General features: G+C 43.1%; 1 protein-coding gene and 23 non-coding genes across 24 annotated transcripts in view; 1 reads left to right on the forward strand and 23 right to left on the reverse strand.

Annotated features, from left to right (window-relative positions):
* The window catches only part of LOC129820878 (mediator of RNA polymerase II transcription subunit 14-like), a 35,772-nt gene extending 31,617 nt beyond the window's left edge, over positions 1-4,155 (forward strand). The window contains exons 26-29 of the mRNA XM_055877950.1: positions 2,378-2,485; positions 2,669-2,794; positions 3,022-3,211; positions 3,348-4,155. Coding sequence (XP_055733925.1) covers positions 2,378-2,485; positions 2,669-2,794; positions 3,022-3,211; positions 3,348-3,421 — 498 coding nt within the window. The 3' untranslated portion in view covers positions 3,422-4,155. The remainder of the gene's footprint in view (positions 1-2,377; positions 2,486-2,668; positions 2,795-3,021; positions 3,212-3,347) is intronic.
* Positions 4,156-7,629: 3,474 nt separating this feature from the next.
* LOC129821618 (U1 spliceosomal RNA) lies at positions 7,630-7,794 on the reverse strand. Its single transcript, XR_008754379.1, has one exon. It is a non-coding gene; the product is annotated as a U1 spliceosomal RNA (small nuclear RNA).
* An 844-nt stretch (positions 7,795-8,638) lies between these two features.
* LOC129821596 (5S ribosomal RNA) lies at positions 8,639-8,757 on the reverse strand. The gene has a single exon (XR_008754357.1). It is a non-coding gene; the product is annotated as a 5S ribosomal RNA (ribosomal RNA).
* Positions 8,758-8,980: 223 nt separating this feature from the next.
* LOC129821604 (U1 spliceosomal RNA) lies at positions 8,981-9,144 on the reverse strand. The gene has a single exon (XR_008754365.1). It is a non-coding gene; the product is annotated as a U1 spliceosomal RNA (small nuclear RNA).
* A 723-nt stretch (positions 9,145-9,867) lies between these two features.
* On the reverse strand, positions 9,868-9,986 carry LOC129821606 (5S ribosomal RNA). Its single transcript, XR_008754367.1, has one exon. It is a non-coding gene; the product is annotated as a 5S ribosomal RNA (ribosomal RNA).
* A 223-nt stretch (positions 9,987-10,209) lies between these two features.
* LOC129821613 (U1 spliceosomal RNA) lies at positions 10,210-10,373 on the reverse strand. Its single transcript, XR_008754374.1, has one exon. It is a non-coding gene; the product is annotated as a U1 spliceosomal RNA (small nuclear RNA).
* Positions 10,374-11,100: 727 nt separating this feature from the next.
* On the reverse strand, positions 11,101-11,219 carry LOC129821617 (5S ribosomal RNA). Its single transcript, XR_008754378.1, has one exon. It is a non-coding gene; the product is annotated as a 5S ribosomal RNA (ribosomal RNA).
* Positions 11,220-11,442: 223 nt separating this feature from the next.
* LOC129821605 (U1 spliceosomal RNA) lies at positions 11,443-11,606 on the reverse strand. Its single transcript, XR_008754366.1, has one exon. It is a non-coding gene; the product is annotated as a U1 spliceosomal RNA (small nuclear RNA).
* Positions 11,607-12,333: 727 nt separating this feature from the next.
* LOC129821600 (5S ribosomal RNA) lies at positions 12,334-12,452 on the reverse strand. The gene has a single exon (XR_008754361.1). It is a non-coding gene; the product is annotated as a 5S ribosomal RNA (ribosomal RNA).
* Positions 12,453-12,675: 223 nt separating this feature from the next.
* Positions 12,676-12,839, reverse strand: LOC129821607 (U1 spliceosomal RNA). Its single transcript, XR_008754368.1, has one exon. It is a non-coding gene; the product is annotated as a U1 spliceosomal RNA (small nuclear RNA).
* Positions 12,840-13,566: 727 nt separating this feature from the next.
* Positions 13,567-13,685, reverse strand: LOC129821628 (5S ribosomal RNA). The gene has a single exon (XR_008754385.1). It is a non-coding gene; the product is annotated as a 5S ribosomal RNA (ribosomal RNA).
* A 223-nt stretch (positions 13,686-13,908) lies between these two features.
* LOC129821616 (U1 spliceosomal RNA) lies at positions 13,909-14,072 on the reverse strand. The gene has a single exon (XR_008754377.1). It is a non-coding gene; the product is annotated as a U1 spliceosomal RNA (small nuclear RNA).
* A 727-nt stretch (positions 14,073-14,799) lies between these two features.
* Positions 14,800-14,918, reverse strand: LOC129821601 (5S ribosomal RNA). The gene has a single exon (XR_008754362.1). It is a non-coding gene; the product is annotated as a 5S ribosomal RNA (ribosomal RNA).
* A 223-nt stretch (positions 14,919-15,141) lies between these two features.
* On the reverse strand, positions 15,142-15,305 carry LOC129821608 (U1 spliceosomal RNA). Its single transcript, XR_008754369.1, has one exon. It is a non-coding gene; the product is annotated as a U1 spliceosomal RNA (small nuclear RNA).
* A 727-nt stretch (positions 15,306-16,032) lies between these two features.
* Positions 16,033-16,151, reverse strand: LOC129821638 (5S ribosomal RNA). Its single transcript, XR_008754394.1, has one exon. It is a non-coding gene; the product is annotated as a 5S ribosomal RNA (ribosomal RNA).
* Positions 16,152-16,374: 223 nt separating this feature from the next.
* Positions 16,375-16,538, reverse strand: LOC129821609 (U1 spliceosomal RNA). The gene has a single exon (XR_008754370.1). It is a non-coding gene; the product is annotated as a U1 spliceosomal RNA (small nuclear RNA).
* A 727-nt stretch (positions 16,539-17,265) lies between these two features.
* Positions 17,266-17,384, reverse strand: LOC129821597 (5S ribosomal RNA). The gene has a single exon (XR_008754358.1). It is a non-coding gene; the product is annotated as a 5S ribosomal RNA (ribosomal RNA).
* A 223-nt stretch (positions 17,385-17,607) lies between these two features.
* Positions 17,608-17,771, reverse strand: LOC129821610 (U1 spliceosomal RNA). The gene has a single exon (XR_008754371.1). It is a non-coding gene; the product is annotated as a U1 spliceosomal RNA (small nuclear RNA).
* Positions 17,772-18,496: 725 nt separating this feature from the next.
* Positions 18,497-18,615, reverse strand: LOC129821602 (5S ribosomal RNA). Its single transcript, XR_008754363.1, has one exon. It is a non-coding gene; the product is annotated as a 5S ribosomal RNA (ribosomal RNA).
* A 223-nt stretch (positions 18,616-18,838) lies between these two features.
* LOC129821611 (U1 spliceosomal RNA) lies at positions 18,839-19,002 on the reverse strand. The gene has a single exon (XR_008754372.1). It is a non-coding gene; the product is annotated as a U1 spliceosomal RNA (small nuclear RNA).
* Positions 19,003-19,733: 731 nt separating this feature from the next.
* LOC129821598 (5S ribosomal RNA) lies at positions 19,734-19,852 on the reverse strand. Its single transcript, XR_008754359.1, has one exon. It is a non-coding gene; the product is annotated as a 5S ribosomal RNA (ribosomal RNA).
* A 223-nt stretch (positions 19,853-20,075) lies between these two features.
* LOC129821612 (U1 spliceosomal RNA) lies at positions 20,076-20,239 on the reverse strand. Its single transcript, XR_008754373.1, has one exon. It is a non-coding gene; the product is annotated as a U1 spliceosomal RNA (small nuclear RNA).
* A 727-nt stretch (positions 20,240-20,966) lies between these two features.
* On the reverse strand, positions 20,967-21,085 carry LOC129821599 (5S ribosomal RNA). The gene has a single exon (XR_008754360.1). It is a non-coding gene; the product is annotated as a 5S ribosomal RNA (ribosomal RNA).
* Positions 21,086-21,308: 223 nt separating this feature from the next.
* On the reverse strand, positions 21,309-21,472 carry LOC129821614 (U1 spliceosomal RNA). Its single transcript, XR_008754375.1, has one exon. It is a non-coding gene; the product is annotated as a U1 spliceosomal RNA (small nuclear RNA).
* Positions 21,473-22,154: the final 682 nt, after the last annotated feature.

Here is a 22,154-nt window from a genome sequence, read left to right on the forward strand (position 1 = left end):
GTGTGGAATTTCTTAGCTTAATGCGTTTGAGCCAATCCCTTGTGGTGTGACAATGTAGGGTTGGTATACAGAAGATGGCCCTATTTGGTAAAAGACCAAGTCCATATTATGTCAAGAACAGCTCAAATAAGCAAAGACAAATGACAGTCCATTACTTTAAGACATGAAGGTCAGTCAATCCGGAACATTTCAAGAACTTTTAACGTTTCTTCAAGTGCCTTCACAAAAACCATCAAGCACTATGATGAAACTGGCTCTAATGAAGACACAGGCAAGGAAGACCCAGAGTTACCTCTGCTGCAGAGGATAAGTTCATTAGAGTTAACTGCACCTCAGATTGCAGCCCAAATAAAAAAAATATTGAACCTTTTGTTTAACCAGGTAAGCCAGTTGAGAACAAGTTCTCATTTACAACTGCGACCTGGCCAAGATAAAGCAAAACAGTGTGACACAATCAACAACACAGAGTTACACATGGAATAAACAAACGTACAGTCAATAACACAATAGAAAAGTCTATATACAGTGTGTGCAAATGAAGTAGGTAAGGCATAATACTAGTAAATAGGCCGTAGTGGCGAAATAATTACAATTCAGCAAATTTACACTGGAGTGATAGATGTGCAGAAGATGAATGTGCAAGTAGAGATACTGGGGTGCAAAAGAGCAACAACAAAAAAATATATATATATATAAATAGCAATATGGGGATGAGGTAGTTGGATGGGCTATTTACAGATGGGCTATGTACAGGTGCAATGATCTGTAAGCTGCTCTGATAGCTGATGCTTAAAGTTAGTGAGGGAGATATGAGTCTCCAGCTTCAGTGATTTTTGCAATTCATTCCAGTCATTGTTAGCATAGAAGTGGAAGGAAAGGCGGCCAAACGACGAATTGGCTTTGGGGGTCCCTAGTGAAATATACCTGCTGGAGCGTGTGCTATGGGTGGGTGCTGCTATGGTGACCAGTGAGCTGAGACAAGGTGGGGCTTTACCTAGCAAAGACTTATAGATGGCCTGGAGCCAGTGGGTTTGGCGACGAATATGAAGCGAGGGCAAGCCAACGAGAGCGTACCAGACACCTAGGTATTTGTAGTTGTCCACATTTTCTAAGTCAGAACCGTCCAGAGTAGTGATGCTGGACGGGCAGACAGGTGCGGGCAGCGATCGGTTGAAGAGCATGCATTTAGTTTTACTTGCATTTAAGAGCAGTTGGAGGCCACGGAAGGAGAGTTGTATGGCATTGAAGCTTGTCTGGAGGTTAGTTAACATAGTGTCCAAAGAAGGGCCAGAAGTATACAGAATGGTGTCGTCTGCATAACTTGGTTAACCCATTCCATGCGAGGAATTGCCAAGAAACTTAAGATCTCGTACAACTCTGTGTACTACGCAAACTGGCTCTAACCAGAATAGAAGAGGAGTGGGAGGCCCCAGTGTACAACTGAGCAAGAGGACATGTACATTTAGAGTGTCTTGAGTGTAATCTTCTGACCCACTGGAATTGTGATACAGTGAAATAATCTGTCTGTAAACAATTGTTAGAAAAATGACTTGTGTCATGCATAAAGTAGATGTCCTAACTGACTTGCCAAGACTGTAGTTTGTTAACAAGAAATTTGTGGAGTGGTTGAAAAACGAGTTTTAATGACTCCAACTCCTCAAGTGCATCCTGTTTCCATTTGTCATCCTTGAGATGTTTCTACAACTTAATTGGAGTCCACCTGTGGTAAATTTTGTTAGATTTCAGTGCGGCTTTTGACATTATCGATCATAGTCTGCTGCTGGAAAAAACAAATGTGTTATGGCTTTACACCCCCTGCTATAATGTGGATAAAGAGTTAACTGTCAAACAGAACACAGAGGGTGTTCTGTAATGGAAACCTCTCCAACATAATCCTGGTAGAATCATTACTTGTTTCAATCTTTACTAATGACATGACACTGGCTTTGAGTAAAAAGTCGAGGGGTCTAAATACATTCCGAATGTACTGTATGTCTCTGACCAAAAACGTGGAACTAAAGCCAAGATTTCTTATTAAAAAAAACGCTGGGTGAACTGACCTCCATAGCAGGTCATTTTGAATCTGAAGCTGGAAAAGTCTGTGGGAAAGCTGAACCTGTTAATTGGTCGGAGGTCTCTTTATCTTCATTAAGTGCAGGAATAAATTTGTGTGTTGTGTACTATTAGTCTTTGCCTGAAAAGTTAAATGTTAGATATTACTGCACTGTCGGTGCTAGAAGCACAAGCATTTCGCTACACCTGCAATAACATCTGCTAATCACGTTTATTTCCATGACTCAATCTTTTTTATCATTTTTATCCTCCCCCTCCTCCTTTTTCCTCTCCTCCTTCCCCTTCTTCGTCCTCCTCTCTCAAGGTGGCCGGCCCACCATTCAAGTACAACACGCTGAATGCCTTCACCAAGCTGCTGGGCGCCCCCACCAACATCCTCAGGGACTGTGTCCGCATCATGAAGCTTGAACTGGTGAGTTCCTTTTCCTCTGGCTGTGTGTGTGTGTGTGTGTGTGTGGTACCCCATAAATATATTTGTGTCAGTTAAGAATATAAAGGGGCTGGGGATGTGTGGCTGTGTTTCTGCCTGTCTGAGAGAAAGAAATATGTGTAATGATTGTGTAGGTGGCTCTCTAACTTCTGTCACCCTCTCCAGTTCCCAGACCAGGCCACCCAGTTAAAGTGGAATGTCCAGTTCTGTCTTACCATCCCCCCCAGCGCCCCTCCCATCGCACCCCCAGGAACCATCGCTGTGGTGCTCAAGTCCAAAATGCTCTTCTTCGTAAGTACTGGTTTTCCCTTGCCTGATTAGTTTTAATTTAAGCAGTTGATTGGCCGTTGTCCACTCACCTGTTGTCAGTCTCTGTTTGCTGGCTTTCATCCTTCCCCTGTATTGTAGTTTAATCTGTTGTCATAGCTGCATATCAGTTCCGTAGGTGTTACAACCCATCTTGCAATTCCATTGACTCGCACTGAAGTTGTATGAAGTGTGACTAACCCTGTATTCAGCTCCAGCTGACCCAGAGGCTGCCGCTGCCCCAGGAGCCGGTCAACATCATTGTTCCCATCGTATACGACATGGCCACGGGCTTGACCCAGCAGGCTGACATCCCCAGACAACACTCCTCCTCTGGGGCAGCAGCACTTATGGTCTCCAACATCCTCAAGAGGTTCAGCGAGCTGCACCCAGCACGACAGGGTCAGTGGGATTGTCTGCACACACAAATAGAAGATAGACTGAAAGATTTGATTGGAACACTCTGACAGAAAATAAATACAACATGTTATTTTTGGGGGGGTATTATATTGACATTGGTGTTTTTGTCTCCTCTCAGGTGAGTGCACTATCTTTGCCTCAGTTCACGAGCTCATGGCCAACCTCAACCTGACCCCTGGTGGTCGTCAGTAGCAACCCCACCTCCCTAGTCGGAAATGGAACCAGAACGGGAACACAACTGAATATGGTTCTATTCTGGAACAGGAAAAGGTTCCTTTCTGGAGTTTAATGAACTGGAGATGACGTGTGCCCGCTGGATTTCCTAATGCAACATATATCCTCTCTGCCTCAGCCAACCGACCTAAAACTGATGTACAGTTAGTTTTTCTGTCAAAAAAGGGAGCAGAATTATGCAGAACCATCACACAGTTTTTAGTCTTGATAAAGAGCACATTCATGACCCAAATAAAGGAGTGTGTATCTTGAAAAAGAGAAGTATTCGTTGTAAGAAGAACTTCAAAAATATGTATTTTTTCTTCCTCCAGATGCACTTCTTATCAAAAGATTCACAAATTAAGAATATGGGCGTTTACCTAAAGATGCACATTGTTGTACATTTCAGCATTGAAAAGAATAATAATGACTTTTGCTAGAGCATGAATTCACATTTGTTCTTTTTATAACGCAAGATATCAATACTGTTGTGGTACTGGGGCTGAATTGTATCTTAGTACACTATTTAAATGTATTTTTCCCTTTATGATGTCAAACCTAGTCCCTTCCTAGTTCAAACGGGTCACTTTGAACACTGTAAAACTGTGACAAACTTTATAAGCCAGCTGTATTGTATTATGACTGCTTTTGAGTCCTCAATGAAGATCCAGTCTATCTTTGATTACTATTTAATAAACCAATTTTTAAAATTATTTATTTTTGTCAATTTGTGTCTTTTATTATGCATCAATGATGTCGCTCTTGCTGCTGGTGATACTCTGATCCATCTCTACGCAGACGACACCATTCTGTATACTTCTGGCCCTTCTTTGGACACTGTGTTAACTAACCTCCAGACGAGCTTCAACGCCATACAACTCTCCTTCCGTGGCCTCCAACTGCTCTTAAATGCAAGTAAAACTAAATGCATGCCCTTCAACCGATCGCTGCCCGTACCTGCCGGCCCGTCCAGCATCAATACTCTGGACGGTTCTGACTTAGAAAATGTGGACAACTACAAATACCTAGGTGTCTGGTTAGACTGTAAACTCTCCTTCCAGACTCACAAACATTTCCAATCCAAAATTAAATCTAGAATCGGCTTCCTATTTCGCACACACTGTATATAGACTTTTTTCTACTATATTATTGACTGTATGTTTGTTTATTCCATGTGTAACTCTGTGTTGTTGTATGTGTCAAACTGCTATGCTTTATCTTGGCCAGGTCGCAGTTGTAAATGAGAACTTGTTCTCAACTAGCCTACCTGGTTAAATAAAGGTGAAATAATTTTTTTTAAATATAGTTATATATTCTTAACTCCATTCCTTTACTTAGATTTTTGTGTGTATTGTTGTGAAATTGTTAGATATTACTGTACTTGTCACGTTCCTGACCTGTTTTCTGTTAGTTTTTGTATGTGTTAGTTGGTCAGGACGTGAGTTTGGGTGGGCAGTCTATGTTTTCTGTTTCTATGTTGGTTAATGGGTACCTAATATGGCTCTCAATTAGAGGCAGGTGTTTTTCATTTCCTCAGAGTCATTTTAAGGTAGGTGTTTTCACACTGTTTGTTGTGGGTGGTTGTCTCCTGTGTCAGTGTTTGTCGCACCATACGGGACTGTTCGGTTTGTTTGTACATTATTCTTTTTGTGTAGTCTATTTTCCCTGTTCGTGCGTTCTTCGTGTTTCATGTAAGTTTGTTGTCCAGGTTTGTCTACGTTTTTATTTTGTTAATTATTGCAAGTGGTTTCGTTTCGTGTTTTTTCCCATCTTGTTTAATAAATATTATGTCATTTCAAAACGCTGCGCCTTGGTTTCCTTCACTACTCCTCCACTTCGGATGAAGAGGAGGAGGACAACCGTTACAGTACTGTTGGAGCTAGAAACACAAGCATTTCGCTACACCCGCAATAACATCTGCTAAACATCCAATACAATTGGATTTGATTTGGAGATCAGATGTGATGTCATAGTTGGAATAACACAGAACAGAATAAAACTTTGGCATCACCTTACATTAAAATGATCACATACTTTTCTGTCTGAAATAAAGCCCTTTTGTTGGGGGAAAACGAATTATAATTGGAATGGCCTGGCTGCCATGCCAACACCTCTGCCCTGCAAGGCCCACCCCTGCCCAGTCATGTTAAATTATTATTTATTTCAATTGACTGATTTCCTTATATGAACTGCAACTCAGAAAAATCTTTGAAATTATTGCATGTTGCATTTATATTTTTGTTCTATATATATATATATACATACATACACACAGATCCTCAGACCCCTTGTGAGACCATATGCTGACACATGCACATTTGTGGCCTGTTGGAGGTCATTTTGCAGGGCTCTGGCAGTGCTCCTCCTTGCACAAAGGCGGAGGTAGCGGTCCTGCTGCTGGGTTGTTGCCCTCCTACGGCCTCCTCCAAGTCTCCTGATGTACTGGCCTGTCTCCTGGTAGCGCCTCCATGCTCTGGACACTACGCTGACAGACACAGCAAACCTTCTTGCCACAGCTCGCATTGATGTGCCATCCTGTATGAGCTGCATTACCTGAGCCACTTGTGTGGGTTGTAGACTCCGTCTCATGCTACCACTAGAGTAAAAGCACCGCCAGCATTCAAAAGTGACCAAAACATCAGCCAGGAAGCATAGGAACTGAGAAGTGGTCTGTGGTCACCACCTGCAGAACCACTCCTTTATTGGAGGTGTCTTGCTAATTGCCTATAATTTCCACCTTTTGTCTATTCCATTTGCACAACAGCATGTGAAATTTATTGTCAATCAGTGTTGCTTCCTAAGTGGACAGTTTGATTTCACAGAAGTGTGATTGACTTGGAGTTACATTGTGTTGTTTAAGTGTTCCCTTTATTTTTTTGAGCAGTGTATATAGATAAAATCACACCCATTTTCAATCCAGCAGCTTTCAGTGTAATTGTCATTCACCATAGAGAATGGATTTAGAAAACATATAAACAAATAAAAGACACAAATTGACAAAAATAAATAATTTTTAAAATTGGTTTATTAAGAGTCGGCCTGAGAATTGTGGCACCCCCATAGAGACTGCCAGAGGTCCGGACAACAGGCCCTCCGATTTGACACACTGAACTCTATCTGAGAAGTAGTGAACCAGGCGAGGCAGTCATTTGAGAAACCAAGGCTGTTGAGTCTGCCGATAAGAATGTGGTGATTGACAGAGTCAAAAGCCTTGGCCAGGTTGATGAATACGGCTGCACAGTATGGATGAGCAATGTCAGAGCAGCATAGACTAAGATACAGTAGAATAGAATAGTACAGTACATACATATGAGATGAGTAATGCAAAATATTTACACATTATTAAAGTGACTAGTATTCCATTTATGAAAGTGGCCAGTGATTTCAAGTCTATGAATATAGGCAGCAGCCTCTAATGTGCAGTTGGCTATTTAGAGATTGCTGTATTTCAGTCTCTCGTCCCAGCTTTGAGTAGCTGACAACATCAGGAAAACAATGCGCAGGCTTCAATGGGGCAGAAGTAAAGTGTTGTGATACTGGATGGCCAGACAGCTAGGAACAATAACAAGAAACAGCCATGTGGGGAATTGTGATTCATTTCAGATAGTTTAATCTTGTTATTGATACCATGTCTTGTCTTGAGGTGTTTTGACACATTTCTTGTCATTGCTAAAATTGTTAAAATTAGCTTGCTAAAAAACCAACAGCTGTAATGATGAATTGGACAGACAACTCATTGTGCTAATGTATTTATATAGTTTACACGTTGTCACCAATCTATGCCAACACCATCTGTTTTGCTCCAAAGTTGCACAAATGGTTTAATTGTTAAACAAGGAACAATTCAAAAATAAGAGTCCGATAGCAGCAGACCAGTTAATAAGGCAGGGGGGATCAGAGCGGTTTATATTATCTTCTGATTGAAGTATTAGCTCGTCATAAATACTTTAATACATTTCGTAAAATTAAGTTTAAACAAAGTGATAAAGCAAGCCGGTTCACCACTATCTCTTGATTGAGGAATCAACGATGCACAAATTTCATGTAGCATTCAACAAATTAGGCTTAACATTGGTCAAGAAAGTATTTTTCACAACTGATTTCAAAGATCTCCATAAGCACGGTCAGTTGACTCAGGACATCTTCAAGCCTGGTGCCAAGCAACAGCTTGTCATTAAACAAGACTTCAGGGAAGAGAGCGGACGCAGTCCCCCACTACCATAAATTATTGCAATCGAGATTTCCACTTTTGTGAAATTCGCAGGGGTCAGCACAGCCGGAGTGCAATGGCTGAGCCTCGCCCTGGGTGAACCGCCTTCTTGATCACGGTATCTCCCTTGCCAGGTAAGTATGAGTTCCACACATCGGTGGAGGGCAAGTCTCTCCAGTGACAACATTTTCGGCTGAAGGTAACCACTTTGTGTTCTGATCATACCACATCACATCGACCTGCGTTAAATGCCGTTTAGGAATGCACTTGCAGACAGAGTGGTGAAAAAGTAGTTTATTTTGTTTCCTAGATTATATCAGTGAACCACTAGATTCCCATCATGCAACACTGTAAAAAATCACCAATAGCTTTTGAATATCTTAACCTGTCTTATATCACAAATGTATGCGATATGACGAAATACAATCACATTCAGACACACACACACACACACACACACACACACACACACACACACACACACACACACACACACACACACACACACACACACACACACACACACACACACACACACACACACACACACACACACACACACACACACACACACACACACACACACACACACACAGACAAATGCATGAAACCAATTGATTTATTATCGATAACATCTCACATTCTCTTGTACTTTTGATTTACACCGTTAAAAGAAGGGTTGTAATTCCACCATGGAAAACACAGGGCCATCAGACACCAGTCCAGTTCCACTCCTCAGCAGCAGTATTTCCTTTAATCATTTGAACAGGGTGAGGGAGCACAAGCTGCATTCAGTAACAATATTCTTATTTGTCTTATAAATAAAAGGCAGATGCTCCCTGGCAGGCACAAGGAACTTTGATTGTATTAAAAGGGCATGGGAGACTAGCCCATAGAAGCTGCATTTAGTCAATTCGGCATCAAATGCTTACTACAAGGTAGCGATGCTGATGAAATAATGCAAGATGACACCCTAGTGGACAAAATGCTTACAGCACCTGGTATTCCCAGGCGGTCTCCCATCCAAGTACTAACCAGGCCCGACCCTGCTTAGCTTCCGAGATCAGACGAGATCGGGCGTATTCAGGCTGGTATGGCCGTAAGCGAAGGAACAACTCTTGGTACAGCACATAAAGTCATGCATTTGGCAACATGATGTTTCCACAAAATGTCAACAATGTTTTGCTACAAACAAATGTTTCTACCTTTCAATTGGTCCACAAAGTGTCTTTCTCAACTGACTTGAAAGATCTCCATAAGCACGGGCAATCGACTCAAGTCATCCTCAAGCCTGGCGCCAAGCAAGGGTTTGTCATTAAACAAGCGGTCAGGGGAGAGCGCGGACGCAGTCCCCCACTACCATAAATTATGCAATCGAGATTTCCACATTTGGGAAATTCGCAGGGGTCAGCACAGCCGGAGTGCAATGGCTGAGCCTCGCCCTGGGTGAACCGCCTTCTTGATCACGGTATCTCCCTTGCCAGGTAAGTATGAGTTCCACACATCGGTGGAGGGCAAGTCTCTCCAGTGACAACATTTTCGGCTGAAGGTAACCACTTTGTGTTCTGATCATACCACATCACATCGACCTGCGTTAAATGCCGTTTAGGAATGCACTTGCAGACAAAGTGGTGAAAAAGTAGTTTATTTTGTTTCCTAGATTATATCAGTGAACCACTAGATTCCCATCATGCAACACTGTAAAAAAATCACCAATAGCTTTTGAATATCTTAACCTGTCTTATATCACAAATGTATGCGATATGACGAAATACAATCACATTCAGACACACACACACACACACACACACACACACACACACAGACAAATGCATGAAACCAATTGATTTATTATCGATAACATCTCACATTCTCTTGTACTTTTGATTTACACCGTTAAAAGAAGGGTTGTAATTCCACCATGGAAAACACAGGGCCATCAGACACCAGTCCAGTTCCACTCCTCAGCAGCAGTATTTCCTTTAATCATTTGAACAGGGTGAGGGAGCACAAGCTGCATTCAGTAACAATATTCTTATTTGTCTTATAAATAAAAGGCAGATGCTCCCTGGCAGGCACAAGGAACTTTGATTGTATTAAAAGGGCATGGGAGACTAGCCCATAGAAGCTGCATTTAGTCAATTCGGCATCAAATGCTTACTACAAGGTAGCGATGCTGATGAAATAATGCAAGATGACACCCTAGTGGACAAAATGCTTACAGCACCTGGTATTCCCAGGCGGTCTCCCATCCAAGTACTAACCAGGCCCGACCCTGCTTAGCTTCCGAGATCAGACGAGATCGGGCGTATTCAGGCTGGTATGGCCGTAAGCGAAGGAACAACTCTTGGTACAGCACATAAAGTCATGCATTTGGCAACATGATGTTTCCACAAAACGTCAACAATGTTTTGCTACAAACAAATGTTTCTACCTTTCAATTGGTCCACAAAGTGTCTTTCTCAACTGACTTGAAAGATCTCCATAAGCACGGGCAATCGACTCAAGTCATCCTCAAGCCTGGCGCCAAGCAAGGGTTTGTCATTAAACAAGCGGTCAGGGGAGAGCGCGGACGCAGTCCCCCACTACCATAAATTATGCAATCGAGATTTCCACATTTGGGAAATTCGCAGGAGTCAGCACAGCCGGAGTGCAATGGCTGAGCCTCGCCCTGGGTGAACCGCCTTCTTGATCACGGTATCTCCCTTGCCAGGTAAGTATGAGTTCCACACATCGGTGGAGGGCAAGTCTCTCCAGTGACAACATTTTCGGCTGAAGGTAACCACTTTGTGTTCTGATCATACCACATCACATCGACCTGCGTTAAATGCCGTTTAGGAATGCACTTGCAGACAAAGTGGTGAAAAAGTAGTTTATTTTGTTTCCTAGATTATATCAGTGAACCACTAGATTCCCATCATGCAACACTGTAAAAAAATCACCAATAGCTTTTGAATATCTTAACCTGTCTTATATCACAAATGTATGCGATATGACGAAATACAATCACATTCAGACACACACACACACACACACACACACACACACACACACACAGACAAATGCATGAAACCAATTGATTTATTATCGATAACATCTCACATTCTCTTGTACTTTTGATTTACACCGTTAAAAGAAGGGTTGTAATTCCACCATGGAAAACACAGGGCCATCAGACACCAGTCCAGTTCCACTCCTCAGCAGCAGTATTTCCTTTAATCATTTGAACAGGGTGAGGGAGCACAAGCTGCATTCAGTAACAATATTCTTATTTGTCTTATAAATAAAAGGCAGATGCTCCCTGGCAGGCACAAGGAACTTTGATTGTATTAAAAGGGCATGGGAGACTAGCCCATAGAAGCTGCATTTAGTCAATTCGGCATCAAATGCTTACTACAAGGTAGCGATGCTGATGAAATAATGCAAGATGACACCCTAGTGGACAAAATGCTTACAGCACCTGGTATTCCCAGGCGGTCTCCCATCCAAGTACTAACCAGGCCCGACCCTGCTTAGCTTCCGAGATCAGACGAGATCGGGCGTATTCAGGCTGGTATGGCCGTAAGCGAAGGAACAACTCTTGGTACAGCACATAAAGTCATGCATTTGGCAACATGATGTTTCCACAAAATGTCAACAATGTTTTGCTACAAACAAATGTTTCTACCTTTCAATTGGTCCACAAAGTGTCTTTCTCAACTGACTTGAAAGATCTCCATAAGCACGGGCAATCGACTCAAGTCATCCTCAAGCCTGGCGCCAAGCAAGGGTTTGTCATTAAACAAGCGGTCAGGGGAGAGCGCGGACGCAGTCCCCCACTACCATAAATTATGCAATCGAGATTTCCACATTTGGGAAATTCGCAGGGGTCAGCACAGCCGGAGTGCAATGGCTGAGCCTCGCCCTGGGTGAACCGCCTTCTTGATCACGGTATCTCCCTTGCCAGGTAAGTATGAGTTCCACACATCGGTGGAGGGCAAGTCTCTCCAGTGACAACATTTTCGGCTGAAGGTAACCACTTTGTGTTCTGATCATACCACATCACATCGACCTGCGTTAAATGCCGTTTAGGAATGCACTTGCAGACAAAGTGGTGAAAAAGTAGTTTATTTTGTTTCCTAGATTATATCAGTGAACCACTAGATTCCCATCATGCAACACTGTAAAAAAATCACCAATAGCTTTTGAATATCTTAACCTGTCTTATATCACAAATGTATGCGATATGACGAAATACAATCACATTCAGACACACACACACACACACACACACACACACACACACACACAGACAAATGCATGAAACCAATTGATTTATTATCGATAACATCTCACATTCTCTTGTACTTTTGATTTACACCGTTAAAAGAAGGGTTGTAATTCCACCATGGAAAACACAGGGCCATCAGACACCAGTCCAGTTCCACTCCTCAGCAGCAGTATTTCCTTTAATCATTTGAACAGGGTGAGGGAGCACAAGCTGCATTCAGTAACAATATTCTTATTTGTCTTATAAATAAAAGGCAGATGCTCCCTGGCAGGCACAAGGAACTTTGATTGTATTAAAAGGGCATGGGAGACTAGCCCATAGAAGCTGCATTTAGTCAATTCGGCATCAAATGCTTACTACAAGGTAGCGATGCTGATGAAATAATGCAAGATGACACCCTAGTGGACAAAATGCTTACAGCACCTGGTATTCCCAGGCGGTCTCCCATCCAAGTACTAACCAGGCCCGACCCTGCTTAGCTTCCGAGATCAGACGAGATCGGGCGTATTCAGGCTGGTATGGCTGTAAGCGAAGGAACAACTCTTGGTACAGCACATAAAGTCATGCATTTGGCAACATGATGTTTCCACAAAACGTCAACAATGTTTTGCTACAAACAAATGTTTCTACCTTTCAATTGGTCCACAAAGTGTCTTTCTCAACTGACTTGAAAGATCTCCATAAGCACGGGCAATCGACTCAAGTCATCCTCAAGCCTGGCGCCAAGCAAGGGTTTGTCATTAAACAAGGGGTCAGGGGAGAGCGCGGACGCAGTCCCCCACTACCATAAATTATGCAATCGAGATTTCCACATTTGGGAAATTCGCAGGGGTCAGCACAGCCGGAGTGCAATGGCTGAGCCTCGCCCTGGGTGAACCGCCTTCTTGATCACGGTATCTCCCTTGCCAGGTAAGTATGAGTTCCACACATCGGTGGAGGGCAAGTCTCTCCAGTGACAACATTTTCGGCTGAAGGTAACCACTTTGTGTTCTGATCATACCACATCACATCGACCTGCGTTAAATGCCGTTTAGGAATGCACTTGCAGACAAAGTGGTGAAAAAGTAGTTTATTTTGTTTCCTAGATTATATCAGTGAACCACTAGATTCCCATCATGCAACACTGTAAAAAAATCACCAATAGCTTTTGAATATCTTAACCTGTCTTATATCACAAATGTATGCGATATGACGAAATACAATCACATTCAGACACACACACACACACACACACACACACACACACACACACAGACAAATGCATGAAACCAATTGATTTATTATCGATAACATCTCACATTCTCTTGTACTTTTGATTTACACCGTTAAAAGAAGGGTTGTAATTCCACCATGGAAAACACAGGGCCATCAGACACCAGTCCAGTTCCACTCCTCAGCAGCAGTATTTCCTTTAATCATTTGAACAGGGTGAGGGAGCACAAGCTGCATTCAGTAACAATATTCTTATTTGTCTTATAAATAAAAGGCAGATGCTCCCTGGCAGGCACAAGGAACTTTGATTGTATTAAAAGGGCATGGGAGACTAGCCCATAGAAGCTGCATTTAGTCAATTCGGCATCAAATGCTTACTACAAGGTAGCGATGCTGATGAAATAATGCAAGATGACACCCTAGTGGACAAAATGCTTACAGCACCTGGTATTCCCAGGCGGTCTCCCATCCAAGTACTAACCAGGCCCGACCCTGCTTAGCTTCCGAGATCAGACGAGATCGGGCGTATTCAGGCTGGTATGGCCGTAAGCGAAGGAACAACTCTTGGTACAGCACATAAAGTCATGCATTTGGCAACATGATGTTTCCACAAAACGTCAACAATGTTTTGCTACAAACAAATGTTTCTACCTTTCAATTGGTCCACAAAGTGTCTTTCTCAACTGACTTGAAAGATCTCCATAAGCACGGGCAATCGACTCAAGTCATCCTCAAGCCTGGCGCCAAGCAAGGGTTTGTCATTAAACAAGCGGTCAGGGGAGAGCGCGGACGCAGTCCCCCACTACCATAAATTATGCAATCGAGATTTCCACATTTGGGAAATTCGCAGGGGTCAGCACAGCCGGAGTGCAATGGCTGAGCCTCGCACTGGGTGAACCGCCTTCTTGATCACGGTATCTCCCTTGCCAGGTAAGTATGAGTTCCACACATCGGTGGAGGGCAAGTCTCTCCAGTGACAACATTTTCGGCTGAAGGTAACCACTTTGTGTTCTGATCATACCACATCACATCGACCTGCGTTAAATGCCGTTTAGGAATGCACTTGCAGACAGAGTGGTGAAAAAGTAGTTTATTTTGTTTCCTAGATTATATCAGTGAACCACTAGATTCCCATCATGCAACACTGTAAAAAAATCACCAATAGCTTTTGAATATCTTAACCTGTCTTATATCACAAATGTATGCGATATGACGAAATACAATCACATTCAGACACACACACACACACACACACACACACACACACACACACAGACAAATGCATGAAACCAATTGATTTATTATCGATAACATCTCACATTCTCTTGTACTTTTGATTTACACCGTTAAAAGAAGGGTTGTAATTCCACCATGGAAAACACAGGGCCATCAGACACCAGTCCAGTTCCACTCCTCAGCAGCAGTATTTCCTTTAATCATTTGAACAGGGTGAGGGAGCACAAGCTGCATTCAGTAACAATATTCTTATTTGTCTTATAAATAAAAGGCAGATGCTCCCTGGCAGGCACAAGGAACTTTGATTGTATTAAAAGGGCATGGGAGACTAGCCCATAGAAGCTGCATTTAGTCAATTCGGCATCAAATGCTTACTACAAGGTAGCGATGCTGATGAAATAATGCAAGATGACACCCTAGTGGACAAAATGCTTACAGCACCTGGTATTCCCAGGCGGTCTCCCATCCAAGTACTAAACAGGCCCGACCCTGCTTAGCTTCCGAGATCAGACGAGATCGGGCGTATTCAGGCTGGTATGGCCGTAAGCGAAGGAACAACTCTTGGTACAGCACATAAAGTCATGCATTTGGCAACATGATGTTTCCACAAAACGTCAACAATGTTTTGCTACAAACAAATGTTTCTACCTTTCAATTGGTCCACAAAGTGTCTTTCTCAACTGACTTGAAAGATCTCCATAAGCACGGGCAATCGACTCAAGTCATCCTCAAGCCTGGCGCCAAGCAAGGGTTTGTCATTAAACAAGCGGTCAGGGGAGAGCGCGGACGCAGTCCCCCACTACCATAAATTATGCAATCGAGATTTCCACATTTGGGAAATTCGCAGGGGTCAGCACAGCCGGAGTGCAATGGCTGAGCCTCGCCCTGGGTGAACCGCCTTCTTGATCACGGTATCTCCCTTGCCAGGTAAGTATGAGTTCCACACATCGGTGGAGGGCAAGTCTCTCCAGTGACAACATTTTCGGCTGAAGGTAACCACTTTGTGTTCTGATCATACCACATCACATCGACCTGCGTTAAATGCCGTTTAGGAATGCACTTGCAGACAAAGTGGTGAAAAAGTAGTTTATTTTGTTTCCTAGATTATATCAGTGAACCACTAGATTCCCATCATGCAACACTGTAAAAAAATCACCAATAGCTTTTGAATATCTTAACCTGTCTTATATCACAAATGTATGCGATATGACGAAATACAATCACATTCAGACACACACACACACACACACACACACACACACACACACACAGACAAATGCATGAAACCAATTGATTTATTATCGATAACATCTCACATTCTCTTGTACTTTTGATTTACACCGTTAAAAGAAGGGTTGTAATTCCACCATGGAAAACACAGGGCCATCAGACACCAGTCCAGTTCCACTCCTCAGCAGCAGTATTTCCTTTAATCATTTGAACAGGGTGAGGGAGCACAAGCTGCATTCAGTAACAATATTCTTATTTGTCTTATAAATAAAAGGCAGATGCTCCCTGGCAGGCACAAGGAACTTTGATTGTATTAAAAGGGCATGGGAGACTAGCCCATAGAAGCTGCATTTAGTCAATTCGGCATCAAATGCTTACTACAAGGTAGCGATGCTGATGAAATAATGCAAGATGACACCCTAGTGGACAAAATGCTTACAGCACCTGGTATTCCCAGGCGGTCTCCCATCCAAGTACTAACCAGGCCCGACCCTGCTTAGCTTCCGAGATCAGACGAGATCGGGCGTATTCAGGCTGGTATGGCCGTAAGCGAAGGAACAACTCTTGGTACAGCACATAAAGTCATGCATTTGGCAACATGATGTTTCCACAAAACGTCAACAATGTTTTGCTACAAACAAATGTTTCTACCTTTCAATTGGTCCACAAAGTGTCTTTCTCAACTGACTTGAAAGATCTCCATAAGCACGGGCAATCGACTCAAGTCATCCTCAAGCCTGGCGCCAAGCAAGGGTTTGTCATTAAACAAGCGGTCAGGGGAGAGCGCGGACGCAGTCCCCCACTACCATAAATTATGCAATCGAGATTTCCACATTTGGGAAATTCGCAGGGGTCAGCACAGCCGGAGTGCAATGGCTGAGCCTCGCCCTGGGTGAACCGCCTTCTTGATCACGGTATCTCCCTTGCCAGGTAAGTATGAGTTCCACACATCGGTGGAGGGCAAGTCTCTCCAGTGACAACATTTTCGGCTGAAGGTAACCACTTTGTGTTCTGATCATACCACATCACATCGACCTGCGTTAAATGCCGTTTAGGAATGCACTTGCAGACAGAGTGGTGAAAAAGTAGTTTATTTTGTTTCCTAGATTATATCAGTGAACCACTAGATTCCCATCATGCAACACTGTAAAAAAATCACCAATAGCTTTTGAATATCTTAACCTGTCTTATATCACAAATGTATGCGATATGACGAAATACAATCACATTCAGACACACACACACACACACACACACACACACACACACACACAGACAAATGCATGAAACCAATTGATTTATTATCGATAACATCTCACATTCTCTTGTACTTTTGATTTACACCGTTAAAAGAAGGGTTGTAATTCCACCATGGAAAACACAGGGCCATCAGACACCAGTCCAGTTCCACTCCTCAGCAGCAGTATTTCCTTTAATCATTTGAACAGGGTGAGGGAGCACAAGCTGCATTCAGTAACAATATTCTTATTTGTCTTATAAATAAAAGGCAGATGCTCCCTGGCAGGCACAAGGAACTTTGATTGTATTAAAAGGGCATGGGAGACTAGCCCATAGAAGCTGCATTTAGTCAATTCGGCATCAAATGCTTACTACAAGGTAGCGATGCTGATGAAATAATGCAAGATGACACCCTAGTGGACAAAATGCTTACAGCACCTGGTATTCCCAGGCGGTCTCCCATCCAAGTACTAACCAGGCCCGACCCTGCTTAGCTTCCGAGATCAGACGAGATCGGGCGTATTCAGGCTGGTATGGCCGTAAGCGAAGGAACAACTCTTGGTACAGCACATAAAGTCATGCATTTGGCAACATGATGTTTCCACAAAACGTCAACAATGTTTTGCTACAAACAAATGTTTCTACCTTTCAATTGGTCCACAAAGTGTCTTTCTCAACTGACTTGAAAGATCTCCATAAGCACGGGCAATCGACTCAAGTCATCCTCAAGCCTGGCGCCAAGCAAGGGTTTGTCATTAAACAAGCGGTCAGGGGAGAGCGCGGACGCAGTCCCCCACTACCATAAATTATGCAATCGAGATTTCCACATTTGGGAAATTCGCAGGGGTCAGCACAGCCGGAGTGCAATGGCTGAGCCTCGCCCTGGGTGAACCGCCTTCTTGATCACGGTATCTCCCTTGCCAGGTAAGTATGAGTTCCACACATCGGTGGAGGGCAAGTCTCTCCAGTGACAACATTTTCGGCTGAAGGTAACCACTTTGTGTTCTGATCATACCACATCACATCGACCTGCGTTAAATGCCGTTTAGGAATGCACTTGCAGACAGAGTGGTGAAAAAGTAGTTTATTTTGTTTCCTAGATTATATCAGTGAACCACTAGATTCCCATCATGCAACACTGTAAAAAAATCACCAATAGCTTTTGAATATCTTAACCTGTCTTATATCACAAATGTATGCGATATGACGAAATACAATCACATTCAGACACACACACACACACACACACACACACACACACACACAGACAAATGCATGAAACCAATTGATTTATTATCGATAACATCTCACATTCTCTTGTACTTTTGATTTACACCGTTAAAAGAAGGGTTGTAATTCCACCATGGAAAACACAGGGCCATCAGACACCAGTCCAGTTCCACTCCTCAGCAGCAGTATTTCCTTTAATCATTTGAACAGGGTGAGGGAGCACAAGCTGCATTCAGTAACAATATTCTTATTTGTCTTATAAATAAAAGGCAGATGCTCCCTGGCAGGCACAAGGAACTTTGATTGTATTAAAAGGGCATGGGAGACTAGCCCATAGAAGCTGCATTTAGTCAATTCGGCATCAAATGCTTACTATAAGGCAGCGATGCTGATGAAATAATGCAAGATGACACCCTAGTGGACAAAATGTTTACAGCACCTGATATTCCCAGGCGGTCTCCCATCCAAGTACTAACCAGGCCCGACCCTGCTTAGCTTCCGAGATCAGACGAGATCGGGCGTATTCAGGCTGGTATGGCCGTAAGCGAAGGAACAACTCTTGGTACAGCACATAAAGTCATGCATTTGGCAACATGATGTTTCCACAAAACGTCAACAATGTTTTGCTACAAACAAATGTTTCTACCTTTCAATTGGTCCACAAAGTGTCTTTCTCAACTGACTTGAAAGATCTCCATAAGCACGGGCAATCGACTCAAGTCATCCTCAAGCCTGGCGCCAAGCAAGGGTTTGTCATTAAACAAGCGGTCAGGGGAGAGCGCGGACGCAGTCCCCCACTACCATAAATTATGCAATCGAGATTTCCACATTTGGGAAATTCGCAGGGGTCAGCACAGCCGGAGTGCAATGGCTGAGCCTCGCCCTGGGTGAACCGCCTTCTTGATCACGGTATCTCCCTTGCCAGGTAAGTATGAGTTCCACACATCGGTGGAGGGCAAGTCTCTCCAGTGACAACATTTTCGGCTGAAGGTAACCACTTTGTGTTCTGATCATACCACATCACATCGACCTGCGTTAAATGCCGTTTAGGAATGCACTTGCAGACAAAGTGGTGAAAAAGTAGTTTATTTTGTTTCCTAGATTATATCAGTGAACCACTAGATTCCCATCATGCAACACTGTAAAAAAATCACCAATAGCTTTTGAATATCTTAACCTGTCTTATATCACAAATGTATGCGATATGACGAAATACAATCACATTCAGACACACACACACACACACACACACACACACACACACACACACACAGACAAATGCATGAAACCAATTGATTTATTATCGATAACATCTCACATTCTCTTGTACTTTTGATTTACACCGTTAAAAGAAGGGTTGTAATTCCACCATGGAAAACACAGGGCCATCAGACACCAGTCCAGTTCCACTCCTCAGCAGCAGTATTTCCTTTAATCATTTGAACAGGGTGAGGGAGCACAAGCTGCATTCAGTAACAATATTCTTATTTGTCTTATAAATAAAAGGCAGATGCTCCCTGGCAGGCACAAGGAACTTTGATTGTATTAAAAGGGCATGGGAGACTAGCCCATAGAAGCTGCATTTAGTCAATTCGGCATCAAATGCTTACTACAAGGTAGCGATGCTGATGAAATAATGCAAGATGACACCCTAGTGGACAAAATGCTTACAGCACCTGGTATTCCCAGGCGGTCTCCCATCCAAGTACTAACCAGGCCCGACCCTGCTTAGCTTCCGAGATCAGACGAGATCGGGCGTATTCAGGCTGGTATGGCCGTAAGCGAAGGAACAACTCTTGGTACAGCACATAAAGTCATGCATTTGGCAACATGATGTTTCCACAAAACGTCAACAATGTTTTGCTACAAACAAATGTTTCTACCTTTCAATTGGTCCACAAAGTGTCTTTCTCAACTGACTTGAAAGATCTCCATAAGCACGGGCAATCGACTCAAGTCATCCTCAAGCCTGGCGCCAAGCAAGGGTTTGTCATTAAACAAGCGGTCAGGGGAGAGCGCGGACGCAGTCCCCCACTACCATAAATTATGCAATCGAGATTTCCACATTTGGGAAATTCGCAGGGGTCAGCACAGCCGGAGTGCAATGGCTGAGCCTCGCCCTGGGTGAACCGCCTTCTTGATCACGGTATCTCCCTTGCCAGGTAAGTATGAGTTCCACACATCGGTGGAGGGCAAGTCTCTCCAGTGACAACATTTTCGGCTGAAGGTAACCACTTTGTGTTCTGATCATACCACATCACATCGACCTGCGTTAAATGCCGTTTAGGAATGCACTTGCAGACAAAGTGGTGAAAAAGTAGTTTATTTTGTTTCCTAGATTATATCAGTGAACCACTAGATTCCCATCATGCAACACTGTAAAAAAATCACCAATAGCTTTTGAATATCTTAACCTGTCTTATATCACAAATGTATGCGATATGACGAAATACAATCACATTCAGACACACACACACACACACACACACACACACACACACACACAGACAAATGCATGAAACCAATTGATTTATTATCGATAACATCTCACATTCTCTTGTACTTTTGATTTACACCGTTAAAAGAAGGGTTGTAATTCCACCATGGAAAACACAGGGCCATCAGACACCAGTCCAGTTCCACTCCTCAGCAGCAGTATTTCCTTTAATCATTTGAACAGGGTGAGGGAGCACAAGCTGCATTCAGTAACAATATTCTTATTTGTCTTATAAATAAAAGGCAGATGCTCCCTGGCAGGCACAAGGAACTTTGATTGTATTAAAAGGGCATGGGAGACTAGCCCATAGAAGCTGCATTTAGTCAATTCGGCATCAAATGCTTACTACAAGGTAGCGATGCTGATGAAATAATGCAAGATGACACCCTAGTGGACAAAATGCTTACAGCACCTGGTATTCCCAGGCGGTCTCCCATCCAAGTACTAACCAGGCCCGACCCTGCTTAGCTTCCGAGATCAGACGAGATCGGGCGTATTCAGGCTGGTATGGCCGTAAGCGAAGGAACAACTCTTGGTACAGCACATAAAGTCATGCATTTGGCAACATGATGTTTCCACAAAACGTCAACAATGTTTTGCTACAAACAAATGTTTCTACCTTTCAATTGGTCCACAAAGTGTCTTTCTCAACTGACTTGAAAGATCTCCATAAGCACGGGCAATCGACTCAAGTCATCCTCAAGCCTGGCGCCAAGCAAGGGTTTGTCATTAAACAAGCGGTCAGGGGAGAGCGCGGACGCAGTCCCCCACTACCATAAATTATGCAATCGAGATTTCCACATTTGGGAAATTCGCAGGAGTCAGCACAGCCGGAGTGCAATGGCTGAGCCTCGCCCTGGGTGAACCGCCTTCTTGATCACGGTATCTCCCTTGCCAGGTAAGTATGAGTTCCACACATCGGTGGAGGGCAAGTCTCTCCAGTGACAACATTTTCGGCTGAAGGTAACCACTTTGTGTTCTGATCATACCACATCACATCGACCTGCGTTAAATGCCGTTTAGGAATGCACTTGCAGACAGAGTGGTGAAAAAGTAGTTTATTTTGTTTCCTAGATTATATCAGTGAACCACTAGATTCCCATCATGCAACACTGTAAAAAAATCACCAATAGCTTTTGAATATCTTAACCTGTCTTATATCACAAATGTATGCGATATGACGAAATACAATCACATTCAGACACACACACACACACACACACACACACACACACACACACAGACAAATGCATGAAACCAATTGATTTATTATCGATAACATCTCACATTCTCTTGTACTTTTGATTTACACCGTTAAAAGAAGGGTTGTAATTCCACCATGGAAAACACAGGGCCATCAGACACCAGTCCAGTTCCACTCCTCAGCAGCAGTATTTCCTTTAATCATTTGAACAGGGTGAGGGAGCACAAGCTGCATTCAGTAACAATATTCTTATTTGTCTTATAAATAAAAGGCAGATGCTCCCTGGCAGGCACAAGGAACTTTGATTGTATTAAAAGGGCATGGGAGACTAGCCCATAGAAGCTGCATTTAGTCAATTCGGCATCAAATGCTTACTACAAGGTA

This window comes from Salvelinus fontinalis, chromosome 23, assembly GCF_029448725.1.
Source record: "Salvelinus fontinalis isolate EN_2023a chromosome 23, ASM2944872v1, whole genome shotgun sequence".
In the NCBI taxonomy this organism is placed as follows: Eukaryota; Metazoa; Chordata; class Actinopteri; order Salmoniformes; family Salmonidae; genus Salvelinus; species Salvelinus fontinalis.